Source organism: Ostrinia nubilalis, chromosome 23, assembly GCF_963855985.1.
Source record: "Ostrinia nubilalis chromosome 23, ilOstNubi1.1, whole genome shotgun sequence".
Lineage (NCBI taxonomy): Eukaryota > Metazoa > Arthropoda > Insecta > Lepidoptera > Crambidae > Ostrinia > Ostrinia nubilalis.
The window spans coordinates 7,288,044-7,309,788 of record NC_087110.1 but is presented as its reverse complement, the minus strand read 5'-3'; the positions used below and the strand labels follow the sequence as shown (position 1 = coordinate 7,309,788).

At 39.8% G+C, this 21,745-nt stretch overlaps 1 protein-coding gene and 1 long non-coding RNA gene across 2 annotated transcripts in view; both read right to left on the bottom strand.

Moving 5' to 3' along the window:
• LOC135083396 (uncharacterized) overlaps nucleotides 1–21,745 on the bottom strand; it is a 121,929-nt gene that overhangs the window by 71,874 nt on the left and 28,310 nt on the right. The gene's annotated exons all lie outside the window — the stretch shown is intronic.
• LOC135083473 (neuronal acetylcholine receptor subunit alpha-5-like) lies at nucleotides 40–6,331 on the bottom strand. Its single transcript, XM_063978209.1, has 12 exons — nucleotides 6,162–6,331; nucleotides 5,553–5,756; nucleotides 4,601–4,732; nucleotides 4,013–4,159; nucleotides 3,498–3,697; nucleotides 3,205–3,311; nucleotides 2,986–3,117; nucleotides 2,505–2,607; nucleotides 2,120–2,321; nucleotides 1,392–1,538; nucleotides 745–905; nucleotides 40–427 (listed from the first exon to the last, which is right to left on the bottom strand). The coding sequence occupies exons 1-12, from the start codon at nucleotides 6,241–6,243 to the stop codon at nucleotides 215–217; spliced, it is 1,830 nt and encodes a 609-aa protein (XP_063834279.1). The 5' UTR covers nucleotides 6,244–6,331; the 3' UTR covers nucleotides 40–214.

The window sequence follows — 21,745 nt, the reverse complement described above, 5'->3', positions numbered from 1 at the left end:
AAAGTTAGAGTAGGCGCACACAGTTGATTTTTCGTCGGCCGATAGTTTAGTCGGGCAGTTGATCAGTATGGGCATGTATGGGAGTGCGCACACTACGCCAATTCGATTTGGCCGATTCTTCATACAATTTAAAATAGGGCACAACTATCGGCCAACTAAAAATCAACGGTGTGCGCCTACTCTTATTGTTTAATTTCGAGACACAACTTCATCTTTAATAGTGTAAGCCTAACATTATGGCGAATGTCACAGAATAGACAACAAACATGATCTTGTCAACTACTTCTGCGAATTCCTCCTTCTCACAGTACTTGTTGGCTTCAGTCTGCATCTCTTCCACATTGCTCTTGCCTTGGTCTATTTCGCAGTAGTCTTCATCGTCTTGAGTCGAATACCCTTCATTAATCGTGTTGTAGTTTCTGCAGATCTGATGGTAAATAAAATAATCTCAGATTTAAAAGTTAGAAAATTCTATTTGATACTTAAGTGCTTAGATTCACCACGATCTATGAGACTGGCAGCGGCATCTCTAAGTTGTGTAGAGAACTAGCTAGCTAGCATAGACAGGCTATTCGAATTTGCATTTCCTAAATTGGCAACACAGACCCTTATGTCTAAGTTAAATGATACTGTAACTGTATATTTCCCAAAAAATAAATAAATAATATGCCATTCTCACAGAACTCAGTATAGGTGTTTGATTGAAAAAAAAAATCAAAGTTAAGATAATGAGCATAACCATACCTTGATAACTGGCAAACAAAACACCGCCCTAAACCAATAAGCGGAGAGTAGATTTTGCATTACTGTTGTCTTGCACAACCTTTCGGTGACAGAAGTCATCATTATCACTTGAAGCAGCATAGCTAGTAGAATGCCTCCTAACACCGTTATGTAGAGTACCACTGGAAAGAAGGTGATGATCCAGTTTTAAGTAAGAGTCCAAAGCTCACAATGCATTTTGGGGGCGATGTCGCTGTGTCGTCTTAGAAATATCTGTGGCGGGCACATGAGCGGTGCGGCGTGGCGCGATACGGCGAAATTTTTGCGGTACGACGCAGCAACGCATCGTTGCTTTGGCTCTAAGCCTATTTAAAATTGTATCTAAGTATATATTTATTAAGTACTAGCTTTCCGCCCGCGGCTTCGCCCGCGTTGAATTTTGTCTGTCACAGAAAAACTTTATCGCACGCGTCCCTGTTTCAAAAACCGGGATAAAAACTATCCTATGTCCTTTCCCGGGACTCAAACTATCTCTATGCCAAATTTCATCAAAATCGGTTTAGTGGTTTAGGCGTGAAAGAGAGACAGGCAGACAGACAGACAGACAGAGTTACTTTCGCATTTATAATATTAGTATAGATAGAAAAGGTTGAAAAAACAATGCTTACGAATCGTAGGAATAGTGTGACAAGGCATCATGTACTCGATGTAACATAATCCAATGCAAATGAGTATGGTAGCTCCAGCATAGAACCAAACTCGGGACATTTGAAGCGGCTTATTCCAGAAGGACATTAAGACGAAGGTCACCAGCACTGGAACAATAAACAGATATTAAGGGCCATACCAAACATGCTACTTTTACCACCGTACACCTTTTTACACCGTATCGGAATCGTGCGTTTTAGCTACTCTATCGAAGCAGTATCAGTTTTAATACCTGTAATATAGGTGTACGATATATCTAAAAGAAAGAGACATAGTATGTAGGTTTATTATTTTAAAAAATATACAGTATACATTTCTCCTTCTGCACAGCCATATATTAAAACTATTAGGCCTTGTCCAGGAGAGCGAATTCGCCGCGAATGTCTTCGCGCGTAGAATCATACACGCGTTGGTGAGAGAGATACTAGCAGCCAATACATTGCGTCCATAAGACACGCGCGAGTCGAATTGTCAACTGATACTATGCGCGAAGACATTCGCGGTGATTTCGCCCTCCTGGACAAGGCCTTAGTTGATACGTTTACATGTACTATAGGCCACATTTCCAGCAACCCATTTCATGACGTCTCGTTCTATCGCAAAGAATCACCATTTAATTTTGATGAGAGCGAGAGAAAAATGGAACTGGGTAGCTGGAACTGTGGCCCACTGTACATCAAGGTCTTACCAAGTAAAGGGGTGTAGAATACAATGTTGTAATTCGTCGGCTTCCTCTGAAAGTCCAGATTGAGTACCAGCCGGTCCCCATGGTGTGTGGTATTTACTTTGCTACGAGGATACATTCGGTACCACTTCACTGCTGGTACAATGAATTGCGTGATCTTGGTCACCTCCCATTCGTTTTCGACCAAGTCATCTTGGTATATGAACTGTAAAATATAAGATGTTTGTAATAATAAAAAAAGTATTATTGAATTGATATTACTAAATTACTAAAAATCATATACGATTTATGAAAATTAGTATGCCATTTGGAGAAGAGATGTAACAAAATTTACACAAAAGGCTTCACAAATTATAAAAAAGAGAAATTAGAATTTGAATCAACTTACTGCTAGACGTAGCATGTCGTAAGTCAATCTTGATAAGAAAATCGTCTCGTGCGCTTCCCAAGGCTGTATCACGATGGAGCACGAGTAGCTGTCATGGGGCCAGCTGTAGACATGAAGAATTTTTTGGAAGCACTTCTTGTCTGTAAAATGCTTTATAAAATTGCTATAAGCATCATCAGAAAAGGTCGGTCATTTAAAGTCGACTGCATAAGGATGTCTCTAATATATCAGAGGCAAATGGAGGATTTGGTCTAAAATATTCAGATGGGTTGTGGAGGACTGATGTTGGCATATTTCTCCATAAAGGATGTAGCACACTTACCAACCCAAAAAGAAATCGTACGTAACCGTATCAACTCGAGCGGCGGTCAGTATTCTTTGTGTGAAACTCCATACAGTATAAAGCACACCATCGTCTTGCACAACCGCACCGTTATCTGCACCGTTTACAGCGCGCTAAAGTATATCTCGAAATGCTCACCTATTATAGATAGTAGTTTCAGTGAAACACCACGAATCTATGGTAGCTTTCGAGTGGAATATGGCATAGCCGTCAGGGTACACCCAAATCAGTTCGTGGCCGATAGTTTTTAACGCGTCCAAGTTGTCAGCGCTGAAAAATAAAAAAGTTCATTATGTAAGAGCCCCAATAGAAAATTAAAGACCCCACGTTAAGGTTGTTGTAAAACATTAAACTTACTTATAAACCTGGAACATCGGTCTCCAAATCTGACCTTGGCGGTATGACACACTGGATACATTATTGAATTTCGATGGCTCCCACGCAAGGTTTTCATCTATCCAGAACTGAAACAATAGTTTAATTCAAACGAAAATCATGATACATTGTTGTTACTACCAGTTTAAGATTCCCCCGGAACAAACTTTGACCTTTACTGGTTGGGTTTTTATTGGCGGTAAAGCTGAAGATCCTGGCTACACAGAAGTTGCAGCGGTGTGAACGAGAGATGGGAATAGTCCCGTAGTACTTACAGTAATCAAACTTATCCCCGTCGTAAGCTTAGATTCAAACGCGTTGTACTTGAGTCCAGTGATGTTGACATGCACAGACACACTGACATTGGGACCCGGTGCCATATTCGGACTCCTGTATTTTAGTAGATCCTCCTTCAGTTGCTCGGAGTCAGACAGTCTTCTCTTTATTTCTTTTGAGTGTCTTGTTTCGTTGGAACCTTCAAATAATTAATGGTATAATAAACTCTTCACAAATTATTGATAGGAGCTTTTACCTTTATATTTTATTGCCCAAGATACTGGTACTAAATACAGGAAGCTGTATACATTGAATTTAGGAATAGATCCAGTTTATTCGGTAACCTAGTACTATTTGATAGAGCTCGTGAAGCACTTTCAAGATCAGTAACCATTTTTCAATATCTAATGTAGGTAGTTAGTTTAGGAATAATCGAAAATTTCGTTTCCACCCTGTGTAACTTTCGGGAGATAAAAGTACGGTAAAATCTGATGTTTTGCCAAATTAGTCTTACCTTCTCCCGGTCTTGGACAATCATACAAGAACTTTGCTTCAACGCCGTTCCACGCTGCGAAGCTGAAGAACTTGATGTCAAGAGGGGACACGTCATAGTATTTGATTATTGGTGCCGTTGCTCCTTCTCTTGAGAATTCTATTAGGTCTGTAAAAAGAAGAAGATTGCACATTCATAATGTAGTAGGAATTTACTGATAATGTACTCGTAACTCTGCAAAATCCAAAAAGATATTTGTTCTGGATATCCTTTATGTTCTGGGTACTCTCCTGACTTTTTGAGGCCTTTTATTTATACTTTGATCAATTAAAGATGGAATTGTTTACTACATATGCTCTCGATACTACGATCTTCATCTTGTCTATTTGCCTATACTGAGACTCACTTGTTGAGAAATCTAAACGAAATTTTCGAGCATTACCATGATAATTTTATTGAAGTCAGCAAATCTAAGGTAAGTACCTACCTAATACATATAATTTGCTGTTACTTCTAATACCAAATAATTTTCATTAATTAACAAGGTCATTATTATTGATTTGAAAACGCTAATACGATAAAAATGTAGGTAGGGATAAAAGTGCTTACTGTCTTTAAGCCGTATGTAGAATCCTCGCAGTTCCACAGCTGAAAGTATCCCAACTGTGACCGATGAGGCCTTCGCGTTCCTCTTTAGGTTTCTCCGTAGCTCCGTGAATTTATTTCCACCACCACCAACCACTGGAATCACAACAAAACATCAAGCTTAACAACTATGTTGTAGTTACGAAACTATACCTAGCTCAGAAGAGCTAGTCAGCAGTTGGGAAGAAAGTAAAACTAAACTGTCATAGCATAATTTCCCGAGGAAAAGTAAACATAGGATACGCAACGAAATTAATCAGAAGAACATGAGGAAGTGTTATGGATAGACTTCACTCCAGTGCAAAGTGAAGGACAGGTGACCAACAAAGTTAATGTACTGGAAAAAGGTGCTATTTTGCAACAACTGTAGGCTTTTTCTTTACCTATTTCATAAATGGGATCATAATGATCCGGGTACGCCACAGAAGACAGCAGGATATTCCCTTTGCTCCCAGCTTGGATTGTGATCTGAAGTACTAGTTTAAAATAGGTACTCATTTGCTACAAAAATGTATAGTCCCATGTGCCTTTATTTACCTATTTCATATACCGGATCATTATGATCTGGGTACGCCACAGAAGACAGCAGGATATTCCCTCTTCTCCCAGCTTGGATTGCGATCTGCAGTACCAGTTTAAAATAGGTACTTATTTACTACAAAAATGTATAGTGCGATGTGCTAAAGCCCGGTCTGTGAGCACGTAGAATTTTGTCCAATGATCCCAAGCTACACATCCTTATCGCTCGCGCGTAATTATATTGCTGTCGCGACTGTGCAACGGGCGCCCGCAGTGAGTATGCGAGCGCGACAGCAACATAATTACGCGCGAGCGATAAGGATGGATAGCTTGGGGTCATTGGACAAAATTCTTCGTGCTCACAGAGTACAGACCAGACTATATCTTCTGTACTTACCTATTTCGTAAACCGGATCATTATGGTCCGGATAGGCTACAGAAGACAGCAGTATATGCCCGTTGCTGCCAGCTTGGATCGCGATGTGCATCTCAAAGGTGACTCCGTCAGAGTTGTAGTTCTTTCTGTCTTCTGCGTCCACGCTGTAGTACGTATCGTAGCTGTAGCCTCGCTGGCAGATGTGTTCTTTGCAGTGTGTTGCCACTGAGACCAAAAGTATAGTATGGAAATGCTTAATTTTATAAACGGTAGGTAACATTGTGAACATAAAAACAGATTAAAAGAAAAACACTCATATCTTCAAAAAGCTCTGATTGGTACAAAAAGATATAATAATGTAGTTTTTTTACTTCAAGGCCATGACCATTGGTGTGTACTTAGAGCAGAATTTATTTATTGTTTATGTCCTCTCAAAGCCCATTTTATCGAGTAAAATATAAATTCAAAGTGCGCGTATAATCTATTAGAAACAGAGAAAATATCAAGGTTTTATATCAATTATACTTTGGAATTATTTTTCGACAATTTGATCTGCATGGAGAGGCTCATGATGTTGTTCTATTTTTGTAGGTAATTTAATTATTAGTACAACAAAAAATACATACTTACTTTCATACGTGAACGTAAAATTCGATTCCTGCGCATGAACGCCTATCACAACAAATAAAAATAGGAACAATGGCCACTTCATTTTTCACTTCACTGTTAAAAACAAACACTACACACGACTGCACTAAACAAAAACGACAGTGTTTTAGCTTTGCAGCAGGATGCATTGACTGAACGGAACTGTGTTGATAAAACTGACTGTTTTTAGGATTCCGTACTTAAAGGATAAAAACTTCCAGCGATTTGGCCCACTTTTAGCTTTATCCACGGGGCAATAAATATTTTTTTCCGGCAACTGGACTCATTCTAAGATTCTACAGGAGAGTAGATTTTTGTTGATTTGGTGTTTAATTTTTGAATCAGTCATTGAAGGTGCTCTAGTTACCGGAAGAAAAAATATTAAAAAATTCAAACAAGCAACTTGGCCCGTGGACCAAGCTAAAAGTGGACCAAGTCGTTGGAAGACTCAAAACGGGACTGTAGCTACCTGTCTGTCACCAGACTCTACCTATCTCAGGAACTGTGTTAGATAGACAGTAGAAATTTTTAGGATGATGTATTTCTGTTGCTGCTATAAGTAACTAAAATATAATGAAATAATTGTATAAGTGGGGCTCCCTTACAACAAACGTGATTTCGGTTTCAACGGCAGGTGAAACTAAGAAAAGGTTTTGATATTGTAGGTATCTAATGTTGTACACACGGCCGCAGTGTTAACTATCCAATTCCGTTTGTGCTCTCGCTCTCATCAAATGGCGATTATTTGCCGATAGTACAATGGTACCGTACAGAACTCTTCGTGCGTGAGTCCGACTCGCACTTGGCTGGTTTTTAAATAACTGATAATAATAAGAAAAATAATAGCGGCCTTGAATGATGATGAAAATAATAAAGGAGGAAGAAATCAGGGGGAAATAAATACGCGTAACTGATCCTAATTTTCTATCCCATGGGTTGTTGCAATAAGTAAGTTCATCATGATGGCTTATTTCATGATCTGCCTTAGGCCTCCGCCATGGTTTAACCGGACCGGGACTATTCCCACCTCTTGTTCCCACCGCTGCAACTCTTGTGTAGCCAGGATCTTGCTTGACCGCCAATAAAAACCCAACCAGTGACGTTCAAGTTTGTCCCGGGGGAAAGTTATACTGTCATTGGACCTGCAACGAAATTAATCAGAAGAAACTGTGTTCTAAAAAGCGCGGGCAAAAGCTAGTGAAAAATAAAGAACCTAAGTATTGGTCCAACTAGAGTGTAGTATATTAAAACGGGAAGTGTGATTCGCTTATCGTAACGGATGCATGATAGATGGGTTTGTCCCTACCGATTAAACAGTTAAATAATTGAAGTAGTCTGTTATGAATTTAGTAGGTACCTACCTACAGATTAAACAATATCACTGTCTCGGAAGCATAAGTTATGCTGATGATGAATAAATTCATCATAGAGGATCACACACACCACGAAGATGGATTTAGGGACAGTTTAACTTTCCCCCGGGACAAACTTGACCTTCACTGGTTGAGTTTTTATTGGCGGTCAAGCTGTAGATCCTGGCTATACAGGTGGGAACGACAAGTGGGAATGGTCCCGTTAAAAGATACTGTCAATGTATAAATTGCGAAGTAATGCATTTAGTAACACAACAATGAAATCTATCTTACACGCTCCCCAATTACCCTCAATTATCCTAAACCAACAGAAACATACCTCAAAACGGTCCATTACCATAATATTAGATAACACAGACCTGGGCCGTCTCAAATTACCATCAAATGGTAATAATCCTGGAACAACTCCAAAGGAGTCTCCAATCCGTCGCGTTTCAAAATGATCTTGGCGAAATGCAAATGGTCCGGCGCTAACGTACTTTGGTTTACTTGCTTTAAAGTTGCAGGTTTGCACTGTACGATTCGGGAACGAGAAATGTTTTTTTTTTTAATTCACAACGAGGAAGCTCTTGGCATGCACCTCACCTTAGGCAGTAAGCTTCTGGAATGGAGACCGCGTACCGTAAAACGCAGTGTGGGAAGTCCACCCATAAGGTGGACCGACGACACCATAAAGGTAGCAGGGAAGCGCTGGACGCAGGCCGCTACCAATCGATCAACGTGGAAAGCATTGGGGGACGCCTATGTTCAGCAGTGGACATCATATGGCTGAAATGATGATGATGATGATGATGACCTCACATGATGGAAAGTAGGTCGAAGGTGAAAGCAAGCTTCACCCGGAATCCTCAACCACAGAGGCTATCTTATCTCAACTGCTGGAACACACAAAATTGTTGTTATGGCGACAGAGTTACGTAAGATGGTGGTATCTAGCTAGACTTAGAACAAACCCTAACACCAACCAAATCGTACAGAAAAATTTGGTCTTACAATTAAACCATAGAAAAATTTATTAAAAATTCTCAAGTAGAATCATTTTCTCATTTCAAGTAGAATCGTGTCGTGTAAATTCACCTCTAGTTCTCAATTTGGAATTCAATCAGCTTTTTCTCTCGGGTGTCTCCTTCTCCAGTTAAAAACTGTGTTTTATCCTGTTTTTATTAATACTAAACCGTTGTTATAAAGTGTTTTGTTCCCAACTACGAGTATTTCGCCAAATGAGTTAATAAGACGGTCGTTTTTCGTTTTGGAAGTTTCAATTTCAATAAAATTTGAATTGTTTTTGAGAGTTCATTGGCATTTTGAGAACTAATAGGGAGATTATAAAATAAGAATTCAGCAAATTAATATTTAAACAAATTTCACACAAAAATCTTCCTGGATGATATTTTGAGCGTTGTTTTGCAACGGACAGTCTGTAAGTTCGTTCGTTTCAGTCAAATGACGTCCACTGCTGGACATAGACCTCCCCCAAGGTTATCCACAACCGGTCCTGCGCTCCCGTTGTCTATTAGTCTATAAGTTCACCGTTATATATCTAAGGCTGAGTTGCACCTAACTTTGACCGTAACTATAACAATAACCGGTTTTTTGTATGGAGTTTGACAGATTTTTGACGTTTGTCAAAGTTAAAGTAAGATGGCGCAACTCAGCCTATTAAGTGTCCCATTCCACCAGTGTAACACAAACTTGAGAACCAAGACGCTCTGAGTGACGCTAATTGCGCCCGCTCGCTGTTGTGTCACCATTAACGATCTAAACACATAATGTGACACTGTGATGTGACGTAATGGGTCTGTATTCTGAACAACCTTTGGAAGCTGAATAGTTGAAGGAGCAAACAAAGTTACAATACCCGGCGATAAATATGCACATCGACCTTTAGAAAGTGACAATCGGAAAATTTCGGTTTCGTAGAGCGTTATCACTGTCGCACTTGAACAATGACTGACAATGATGTTTTGTCAAAGTGTAAACAAACATTATTTTAAATTTTTGAAAATCTTTGAATTGATTTTGTGAATTAAATTGCTAAAAACTTTTTATAGTCGTGAAAGAAAAGTGGTTTACAATGTGTTAAAGTATTTGTTGAAGAGAAATACTAAGAGTTCGGACAATATTTTTATTGAATAATGTTTTGTCAATCGTATAGGTAGTGTGCGACAAAGATAACGCTCTACGAGCCGAAATTAACCGATTCTCTTTCCAAAGGTCGATGTGCAATATTTATTGCCGGGTACTGTATAGTCGAGTATACAGGGTGGAATTATTTTTAAATATTTCTTTTAAAAAATAAAGGTATGTTTTCTTTGAGAAAAATGTTCTATTTACAATATTAATAATACTTTCCCTCTAGGTGGCATTACAAAATTCCACCCTGTATGTATTGAAGGGACGAGTAATGCTCCTTGTATGTCTATGATAGTTTCGTTGTGTTCATTTGGACTTATTTCCAACTAGCTTTCCGCCCGCGGTTCGCCCGCGTGGAATTTTGTCTGTCAGAAAAACTTTATCGCGCGCGTCCCTGTTTCATAAACCGGGATAAAAACTTTTCTATGTCCTTTCCCTCAAACTATCAAACTATCTCTATGCCAAATTTCATCAAACCCGCTTCAGTGGTTTAGGCTTGAAAGCAATACAGACAGACAGACAGACAGAGTTACTTTCACATTTATAATATTAGTATAGATTAAATTCACATACGGCTGGGTTGCACCATCTTATTTTGACTTTAACAAACGTCAAAAATCTCAGCCTATGACTGAGTTGCACCACCTAACTTTGACCGTAACTTTAACGATAACCGGTGTTTTTGTATGGAGTTTGACAGATTTTTGACGTTGGTCAAAGTTAAAGTAAGATGGTGCAATCCACCCTTAGTATTAGATAGCGTCACAACACTAATAAAGATCAAATTCTAGGCCTAATGACACAAGGCAAATTGAAGGAGCATGATATTTTATGATTACTGTAGTGGTTTACTACAGATACCTACCTACCTAATTAAACATAATAATTATTATAGTTATGTAGTAGATTAAATGCCTATTGCTACAATAGGATAAATTAGTAATTCGATGCTAGGCCTACATTGAGGAGATATTTTAGTGCTTCGTTGGTCTGATTGAAATATAGGTAGGTATATCAGACGTGTGTGGTGACATAATTATGATGTCTGATACCGAGGTTGTTACAACCCAAAAGATAACACTGGTCAACACTTGTTTTGGTGCCAAGGAACTGTATACTTTTTTTGATTGAGGACCTTGTACTGGTTGCTTTAGTAGCAAAACTGTTGATTTCCTACGAGTGGTTTTCGAGATTTTGTCGTGTATAGAAAAATACAAAATTTCATCAAAATCAGCGTTTGTTATATTTTTAAGTGCTTAAAAACTTTCTTTTCCATGACTTTTGTGAATGAGGTGTAGTGGGGCTATCACGTTACATCCCCCAGCAGTAACCAGCCATCATATGCCGATCCCATCTGCCATGGTACCTCTCTTACAATGGATTTAAGGTCTTGATAGCATCGCTCCCGCTGTTCTTAGCTATAGCATGCTATAGAGATCAAGATTATCTGGGAATTGGTCAAGATGACTGTGGAGGTAGTGCCTTTTGATGAACATAATTACATCCTGAGTTTTTAAGGCATGTCTCACAATTTCAGAGTAGTTACTGGACTAAAAAAAAATGTAATTTCAACGAACAAAATCCACGCAAATCTTTCCAAATAGTCCATCGAACTTAAAAAACCAGTATCTTTTATTATTATTCTTATTTATGGACCATCAATATTTTTATTATTACTAATAGATACACACCTAATAATAAACTATCAACAGAATCTCGGCACCATTTTCAATTTGATTTTTTGTTGACCAGTGTAATAGGAACTTTTAGGGCATTTCAACAGCAACATCAGTAATTTTACAGCAGAACTTCATCAGAAATCATTATATTGTGTATTAACCTTAAAAAAAATTAAATTCGTTCGTTTCAGCCAAATGATGTCCACTGCTGGACAAAGGCCTCACCCAAGAATTTCCATAACGACCGGTCCTGCGCTGCCTTAGGTACTTCTCGCGACCTTCACCAGATTGTCAGTTCACCTAGTGAGGGGCATGGCCACACTACGTCTTCCGGCCCGTGCTCGTCACTCGAAAACTTGTCTGCCCCAACGACCATCAGCTCTAAGACGACCTATGCGCCACTGCCACTTGATTTTAGCAATGTTCAATTAACTACAGAAATAGATTAAATAGCTGCTCAGTGGCCTAATTCACGTATTTTAGCAGTCAAGATCTCGCTGACGTTCAGAAGTCGTCCCATTGAAAAACAAGGGTCATTTTCTATAGAACGATTACTCGATAGGATCGCAACTCGGCGATTTGTTGTCATTGAAGTTTTGTTACGTCGTCCCATTGAAAAACAGTTCTAAATCCGTATTAACAATGGTTATTTTGATAGAACGATTACTCGATAGAGTCGCAACTCACACTGTGTTGTCGTTGATGAAGTTTTGTTACGTGAATAAGGCTACTGAAGTCTAATATCAGTCAATTGAGTTTGTAATCAAATTATTGTTTTCACCTACGCAAATCAGATTCGTCTCTTTCCATTCCCAAAAAATAGAACGAGAGAGATATATCGGCAAACCTACATTAAACTTTCAGAGTATTATTATCGGATATGACACCCACCTAGTCACCACGACACTGTTAAACAGCAATTAAATACTAATTTCATACGCATTAATCACCGGAATTGTTGTAAGTATACGTTGCTGTCTGCTGAAAATGCTCAAGAATACGGATGCAGAGTTTGGTGAACTGGTGTTGGATAATAGTCCAGTCATTATAGTAAGTTCACCTCGGAATTCGAGATACCCAGCTGTAAGTCTGTAAATACGTGTATATTGACACCCTAAAAGTTGTCTCAAAACCTACATATGGTAGGGTGTAAGCAACTATTAAATTTCAAGGTCAACGATCACAAAAATCGGTTTTTTTGCGCTTTTTTTAGAAATATCTCATTTCCTATGGGCTTTTTGCTATTTGTATTTATTATCAATATTGTAGAATACTAAATTCTCTACAAATTTTGTATAAAAATTTTTTTTATACGGTGAACCGTTTTCGAGATAGAGGGCGGAGAGCGCGCGGTCACTGCATCACTTCAGGTCAACTTAAGCGGTTTAGATTTTTCATACAAAAGGATTTTCCCGCTAATTCCCGTGGGGATTTCGGGAATTCCTTGTTGTTTACTTTTACTAAGGTACCTACATGCCAAATATCAAGCGTCTAACTTCCGTTAAGCGTTTAGATTTTTCATACAAAAGGATTTTCCCGCTAATTCATGTTCCCGTGGGAATTCCTAAGTATACTATAACCTGCCCAGGAGTATGAAGAATAATTGTACCAAGTTTCGTTAAAATCCGTCGAGTAGTTTTTGTTTCTATAAGGAACATACAGACGGACAGACAGACAGACAAAAATTTTACTGATTGCATTTTTGGCATCAGTATCGATCACTAATCACCCCCTGGTAGTTATTTTGAAAATATATTTCATGTACAGAATTGACCTCTACAGATTTATTATAAGTACTAGCGGCCGCCCTCTATCTCGAAAACGGTTCACCGTATAAAAAAATTTTTTGAACAAAATTTGTAGAGAATTTTGTATTCTACAATATTGATAATAAATACAAATAGCAAAAAACCCATAGGAAATGAGATATTTCCAAAAAAAGCGATTTTTATGACCTTTGACCTCAAAATTTAATAGTTGCTTACACCCTACCATATGTAGGTTTTGAGACAACTTTTAGGGTGTCAATATACAAGTATTTACAGACTTACAGCTGGGTATCTCGAATTCCGAGATTCTTACCTAATTTAAGCTTAAATGACTGGAGTATAAGTCAATCAATTAACTACTAGAATGAATCTTTTCATCGGCCATCGATAAGTATGAATAAATATAATGGCCGGGAAAAAGAAACGGGTGTTATGGGAAGATAAATAAAAAAATACTATTACGTATTACGTAACAATCGTTACTAACTAATAGTCCCGTTAACTTTTCGTGGTAAGCTCACCTCAATTAAATATTTAATATTTGAGAAGCGACTCTATTCGTTAAGTTTACCTAATCACAATTAAATAGCCCAGCGGCGACGGAGTGTAGTTGCCACATGAGTAAAGAAAGTCTCTTAGTTACCCTCTGCATCCACCGAACTTGATAAGGTACCTTAAATAGATACTATCTTACTATAGGAATTGGAATGTACCCACATAGGTACCAATGGTACCTCGCGTGCGTTTTTCTTGTCCGCATGTATTAACGTTACAAACTTTTTAGCCTGTTTGATAAAGTTAGTTCAGCTCGTGATTCTTTTAGACCGTATGTATCAAAGTTAAGCTTCAAGGTCCCTTTCAGCTAGTAGTGTAATGTTGATTGATTGCTAGATATGTTCGCTAAACGATACCTCCAACAATTAACAGTCTCAAAACGCTACTGTCATTAGTGTTGTCTCTTCTCTAATCTATCTTTCATTAGCATTAGTGTTGCATGTCTATAAACACCATCGATAGACCATCGATACTTTTGGTGTATTATTCTAGGTACGGGACTATTCACTCTTCTTGTTTCTACCGCTGCAACTCCTGTATAGGCAGGATCTACAGCTTGACCGCCGATAAAAACCCAACCAGTGACGGTCAAGTTTGTCCCGGGGGTAAGTTAAACTATCATTGGACTCGCAAGTCGTTGCGTTGCGAGTTTCGGTCGCGAAATGCTTATTCTAGGTAGATCTTTAGCATTTAGTGCTTCAAACCCAGAGGTCCATGGTTTGCTTCCCGGTGAGGGCAGATGTTTCTGTTCGGTTTGGTTGGTGGTAGGGCTTTTTCTAAGTTCGCCCGGCTAGCTACCACCATCTTGCCTAATCTTGCATCTACCTTCCGGCACTTGGAGGTAAGATAGCCAGTTCCTCTGTGGCTGAGGATTCCGGGTGATGCTTACTTCCACCTTCGGCCTTTTTTTTATGCATAACAAGGCAGGTATTTGACCACAATCGCACCTGATGTTAAGTGGGATGCAGTCTAGGATGGTACATAATATCTGCCCTGCAAGTGCCTATTCACTCTCGCCTTGAAAAGGCCCGGATTATAGTCTTCGGGAAAGACAGCAGCAGACAACAGATTCCAGTCCCTAGCCGTTCGCATTATAAAAGAGTCATCGAAACGCTTAGTGCGAGCTGGTGGAATGTCAACAATATAGGGATGGTACGCTAACCTGCGTCTGGTTTCCCGATGATGGATTCCCCGATGAATGGCCTGATTATTACTTTCCATCTCTTGATAGATGAAGGACAAGAGCTTCCTCGTTGTGGATGAAAAAAACAACTCTGGCTATGTAAATTGCGGATGAAGCCGTGGGCGGAAGCTAATTGTAGGTTTTCGTTTTTAATACCATCCCTTGATAAAATATTTAAGTATTATTAAAGTAAAATGAGGAATATTAACAGGAAGGATCGAAAATTAATTTCATAAAAATTACAATTTTCTTCTCATTTATGTGTATTTGGGTAAGGCGGGTGACATAATTTCCTTCATCACAGGCTAAATAAATTGTGGAAAGATTCATAAAAGGAAAATATTAAATGTAAAATAACGCTTGTAATCTATACTTTATAATTTATAAATTTTATGCGAAAGTGTCTGTCTGTCTTGCTTTCACGCCTAAACCACGGAACCGATTTTGATGAAATTTTTCATAGAGATAGTTTGAGTCCCGGGAAAGGACATAGGATAGTTTTTATCCCGGTATTTGAAACAGGGACGAGCGAGATAAAGTTTTTCTGTGACAGACAAAATTCCACGCGGGCGAAGCCGCGGGCGGAAAGCTAGTAGCAATATAATGCATTAATTTCAAAGAAACTATCGTACTTATCTAAATTAGTGCTAATTTACAACCAATTGAGTTTCTTGGAACTATACTCGTAGTTTAAATAAATCCATTTGTTGTTTTGTACATTGATGTGCTCTCAACTTACAAAATTCTGACCTGCTAACATCCTCTATTTTGTCTGAAGGGGTTATCTAACAAAACTTTCTAAGTACTGGAATAAAGTCTAGCATTCATGAATATTAAACTAGGACGAAAGTAACCTTACAATTTAAATTTCTTCGCGACTCTGAGTTGCGCGGCCATCTTAAAAATAACTCTAACTTTGTAGGCCGGTTATTATAAGTTTTATAAGTTAAGTTATTTTGCGAAATAACACTTAATGCTTTTGATCTGGAAAATTTTAAGAGTCTATTAACGATTTACGTCTACTTCATTTTGTAATTCTTAAACGCAATCGTGAACTTCAATGATTTTTTACCAGTTTCTAGTGAAGAATTAAGCTACCTACCCAATTTTTTTTTCAGATTTTTGTGATGGATAGAAATATCCCTTTCTCATTACTTTTTGAACAACACTCGTAGTTCAGCTTTTGGTATTAATATTATTAATATTTGGTATAAAGGGCATAATTATTCTAAGTTATTTATTGCAAAAAATGACCCAAAAGGAGTGAAGTTGGGAATGAATAATGTTCCCAGCTATTCGGTTGACCCCCGGTCTGTAAATATGGACAGACCATTTTTTCAATGGGCAGGGCACATAGTACGCAGAACTGACGGCCGATGGGGCAGCAAGGTTCTGGAATGGAGGCCGCGTACCGGAAAACGCAGTGTGGGACGTCCGATGACATCATAAAAGTAGCAGGGAAGCGCTGGACGCAGGCTGCTCGCTACTAATCGATCAACATGGAAAGCATTGGGAAGGCCTATGATTTTTTACAAGATGAAAAAGAGGATGAAACTTTGTATTGGGAATACGAGTGTATGTACTTATATTACTACAATCTGGTGATAGATACCTACTTCCCTGCCATCCAACACTTAACTCTAATGAAATACCAAAAATAATAATACTCCAGCAAGTTAATAACAAATTCACAAGCGATTTTGACATTTACCCTTACAGAAATAAAGTTAAACAAAATAACCGTTGATTACAATGGCGGCGGACTGAATAGCGATAATAATTGTGGGCTGAGTTCGTGTGTAGATAACTTCTCCGCTCTGCAAATAAAAGTTTAGAGAGGAGCTGATGTGGGTGGAAATATCACGTGACTATCGGGTCAATTCGAATTACATTTATTTTTATTAAAGTACCTAATCTTCTTCTTTTCGTGTCGAGAACAAACCTACACAGTGTCAGCCCAAAACTCCGCTACAAGAATGGCGTTGTCAGCAGCACTCATCAAATCAAATCCTCCTGAGTGCAGTTGCTTGGGCACTCAGGGCACGACGTGCTTCATCGACTGGGGAATAAAACCGCACCTGCACTCCATGTTTAAGCCATCCAAGAATCCCCACCTGACCAGATGTCCTTACTACGTCCAACCTGCGTCCGAGTCTTTTTAAAGACTTCCAGGTAAACTAGGGGAGATCATGTCCAGGTGGAGGACTTTCAGACACAGGGACAAAAGGGCAGGGGAGATCAGCTCTCTCGCGCACTGTAATCTGCATCTCCTAATAAAAAGTACCTAATACTGTACGTACAGTCCGTGCCTACAACTGTTCCATAGTGACTAGAGAAGGAAAACCTTGATTGTTATGCGATACCGATACTCTATTAGAGGTTCTGATAGTCAATTGATTGCTAATGATATTTAAAAAGGTTATATTTATTTATAATATGCAAAACGTTAAAAAGTCCACAGTGTACTTCAAAGGAAATCTGGAAATCCATAGTAACAAATACTTAGATAGGTACTCCTGAAAGTTACAGATCCTCCTTCCAGCGATCTCTATTGGAAACTCAAAGTATTTCAAAAAGAGAACAAGGCTGAGTAGCACCACCTTACTTTAACCGTAGCTATAACAATAACCGGTGCATTTTGTATGGAGTATGACAGATTAGTGACATTTCTTAAAGTTAAAGAAAGTGGTGCAACCCAGCCTTAGATTCTAACAAAGTGAAAAATTATTTGCCGTAAGTAGAATAATACCAGTGATTTTACAAGGGTAGTATTTTATACCTGTTACAATTATTTGTTACATAGGTATTAGGTCGTCTCTATTGTAAAGTTTTTATTGAATTCGTCAGAGGGGCTTGCGGTGGCACTTTCCCGGTTTAATTAATTTATCTGCTCTTAGTAACGTGTGAAGTTGCTGGTGTGTTTCGACGAAACTTACAATTTGTGTGCTTACAATACGAGCTCTGTTATTGCTTTGTCATGTGAAAAATGTTTGAAAATAGAGCCGTCAACATTTTATTCAGTACTTATATTATTAACCAGTGCGCAGCGGCCAAATGCCAAATTTCAGCCCGATCCGTCCAGTGGTTTGGGCTGTGCGTTGATAGATCACTATGGTCAGTCAGTCAGTCACCTTTGAGTTGAGTTACAGATTTAGACTAACGGCCGCCTGCGACTTCGTACGCGTGGATCCTGTTTTACCCCCTTCGGGAAAAAAATCCTTCTTAGTGAGCACCTACATTCTAAAAGGAAACCCCATGCAAAATTTGAGACTCCTAACACTTGTAGTTTCCGAAATTTCGGGACGAGTGAGTCAGTGAGTGACCTTTCGTATAGATTGCACAATTACAGGCCTAGCGCTCACTCAGTAAGTACCTGAGGTATGGAAGCGGCACTTGAGGGTGTTTTTGTAGTCAAACGTCAGCGAGGCTTCAGATCTCTTTCAGATTGCTCTGTCATGATCCGGCTCGAAGATTTACGGGCGGGAGGCAGTGTTTGTAAGGCACCGCTCCCGTGCCCGGGATATGCGGTCAGGAAGGGAACTAACTCCCTAGTGAGCCTAGAGTCCCTATTCCCTAAGACACTAAGTCCCTAGAGCCCTAGCCCTGCCTAACAATAGATACTTAGACATAATAAGGTTTTTGATAGGAAGGAAGTTGTGCCCAGGTCGCCCAGGGCAGCAGCGTTAGGACGGCAGGTAGGAGGCGGGGACCCGCTGCCAGCCCGGCAGACTCACCGGACTGATCATAGCGACGGCTAAGGGTGTCTTGGCCGCAGCGGGGGGAAATGAGACACAACGACGGACGGTTGATATCTGTTTTATTGCTGTAATGCTATTGGTATTTATACATAACTAGCTGACCCGGCGAACTTTGTTCCGCCTTAATGGCAATAAATAAGCAGACTTTTTTTTTAATTTCGAACGGGATAAAAAGTATCCTATGTCCTTCTCCTGGCTCTAAACTACCTCCCTGACAATTTTCAGCTAAATCGGTTCAGCCGTTCTTGAGTTATAAGTGGAGTAACTAACACGACTTTCTTTTAAATATATAGACTAGCTTACCCGGCGAACTTTGTTCCGCCTTAATGGCAATAAATAAGCAGCCTTTTTTTTATTTCGAACGGGATAAAAAGTATCCTATGTCCTTCTCCTGGCTCTAAACTACCTCCCTGACAATTTTCAGCTAAATCGGTTCAGCCGTTCTTGAGTTATAAGTGGAGTAACTAACACGACTTTCTTTTATATATATAGATTTATTGATTGTACACATTTATAAGTATTTGCTAGTGTGCCGTCGGTGTAAAGTGCCGACGGTGCACGTTGAGGGTTCATGGGTCGCCCGGTGGTCGATGCTGACGGTGCAGCAGGATGTACGATCGTGCTCGTTTTTTTTTTTTTTTTTTTGGACGCGCGCTGGTAGCTTGAGGAGCTTTTCCAGCTTCACCGGGCAGAGTGGCGAGTACAGAAGGTACTCTAGCCGTTGGCGATCGTCGGTGCGCGTGCCGACGAGGCCGAGTGTGGGCTTCGCGAAGCGAAGCCCAGGCTCGTCCGCGTCGGTCGCAGACCGACTTTCGCGATCGGGCCGTATCGAGCGCATAAGGCGCCCGATCAGTGGCGAACCCAACTAGAGGGTTGCCCACCGCGGTGTTGGACCAAAGTCCAGCCTACGGCGGGCTCACTCTAGTGGGCCCGATCGAGGGGACTACAGACGCGGCCTGAGGGCGCCACGGTAGGCTCGGACCTCGGCTCAGGCCGTGTCCGGGGGACGGATAGGGGAGATCGTGCTCGTACACGTGTGTTAATATGTTAATGTCACCCCTCCCGTGCCGCTCCATACCTCAGGTACTGACTGAGTTGAGCGCTAAACCTATATTATCTTACACTAGCGGCCGCCCGCGACTTCGTACGCGTGGATCCCGTTTTACCCCCTTAGGCCCTTTTCACACATCTCGGTTGCCGGCTAACCGGCGCCGGGTATCCGGTGGTGAAGTGTATGGGCATGGTACGTAGCTTTCACATGTTCCGGCGTAATTAATCCGGCATGCCCATACACTTCACGACCGGGTACCCGGCGCCGGTTAGCCGGCTACCGGGACGTGTGAAAAGGGCCTTAGGGGTGGAGTTTCGTAAAATCCTTTCTTAGCGGATGCCTATGTCATAACATCTACTTGCATGCCTTTCAGCTCGATCCGTCCAGTGGTTTGGGCTATGCGTTGATAGATCCCTATGTCAATCAGTCAGTCACCTTTGAGTTTTATATATTTCGATTATTCTGCTATTGCTGTGCCTTTTTGACGTTATTAAATACTCCCATGTGAGAGACATGGTTTCTCGGTTATAAATAAAATTCCTCGCACATTATGAAAATCACAAGAGCGACAGTCATAAATATAAATTAAGGCGTAAATATTATTTCTCCCTCGTATAAGAAAATTCATCAGAAAAAGGGTTCTTTCATTGGGCTAAAATGTGTAAAATGAATTTATCCTGTCGTATCTCTTTCTTGGGATGATACCCTTGGTAAGAAAAAAGTATAGAAGCTATCGAGATACCATTGTCAACTGACAAATTTCAATATGTTTTTGGTCAAATTATCTGCGGTTTTCTATGTTTTTACATTTTCATTTATTGTTATAAGATTATTTAACAATATTAAAGTATAAACGCATCAAAAATTGTGGGTATTTGACCGAAATCTGGAAATTTGGAAACGGAAACTTGGAAATTGTGGAAATAAATACTTTCTGTTCTATTTTATTCTGTTTGGCTTTACATATCAGATTAAAAACCGGCCAAACCGACGCACGAAGAGTTCCGTACGACAATTTTGTTGTTGTATAGGAACTCCCCCTTAATTTTTATTGAATTATTTCTGTTTAAAGTGTGTATTTCAAGCGTCTACCTGTTGCCGTTAGTAAAAGCGCCGAGAATAACGTTGGTTATATGGGAACCCCTCTAAATATTTTTTTATTTTATTTTAATTATTTATTTTTGAAGTGAATATACATCTAAATAATCATACATATATGACGATCTGGTGAAGGTCGCGGGAGGAGGTGCCTGGATGCGAGCGGCGTAGGATCGGTCTTCGTGGAAATCCTTGGGGGAGGCCTTTGTCCAGTAGTGGACGTCTTTCGGCTGAAACGACGATACATCTAAATATTCTGTGAATATTTCGAGCGTTTATTTTCATCCATAGTTTGTTAGTAACAATTTTCCTCGAAGGTTACTTCTACGCTTTTTGTCCATCCTCAGAGCATTTACCAAGCTTCGCTGCACTTATAGCAATGTTTTGCGAGTATGGGCTGTTATTGCTGGAGTTGCCAGTTTAGTTCCTTACGTGCTGTAACATGTTGTTTTGTTTTCAGTTTAAAATCAAAATAGATATCAGTTGAAATTGTGAGACGCTGGCTCGCAGTGTAGAAGTAACTTGAATATTGTGACGTTTATCAAGTACAGTTCATACGTTAGTACTAGATAAGATACTTTACTGTGGCATATCCTACTAATCCAAAGTCGCTGACATAGCCCGACGGATTAGCAAGCTGAAGTGGCAATGGGCAGGGCACATAGTACGCAGAACTGACGGCCGATGGGGCAGAAAGGTTCTGGAATGGAGGCCGCGTACCGGAAAACGCAGCGTGGGACGTCCACCTACAAGGTGGACCGACGACATCGTAAAGGTAGCAGGGAAGCGCTGGACGCAGACCGCTGCCAATCGATCAACATGGAAAGCATTGGGGGAGGCCTATGTTCAGCAGTGGACGTCCTATGGCTGAAATGATGATGATGATGATGATCCTACTAATCCAACATTCTACAAATATTATAAATACATAAATACAAATATTTGGATGTCTGGATGTTTGCTACTC

Excerpts from the sequence above, each read along its gene's own strand:
- LOC135083473 (XM_063978209.1), bottom strand. The coding sequence starts at position 6,243 with ATGAAGTGGCCATTGTTCCTATTTTTATTTGTTGTGATAGGCGTTCAT. Across the intron at positions 2,608-2,985 it reads GAAACTACTATCTATAATAG|CTGGCCCCATGACAGCTACT; the intron begins GTGAGCATTTCG and ends TCATGTCTACAG. Across the intron at positions 1,539-2,119 it reads ATTCTACACCCCTTTACTTG|TGCTGGTGACCTTCGTCTTA; the intron begins GTAAGACCTTGA and ends TTATTGTTCCAG.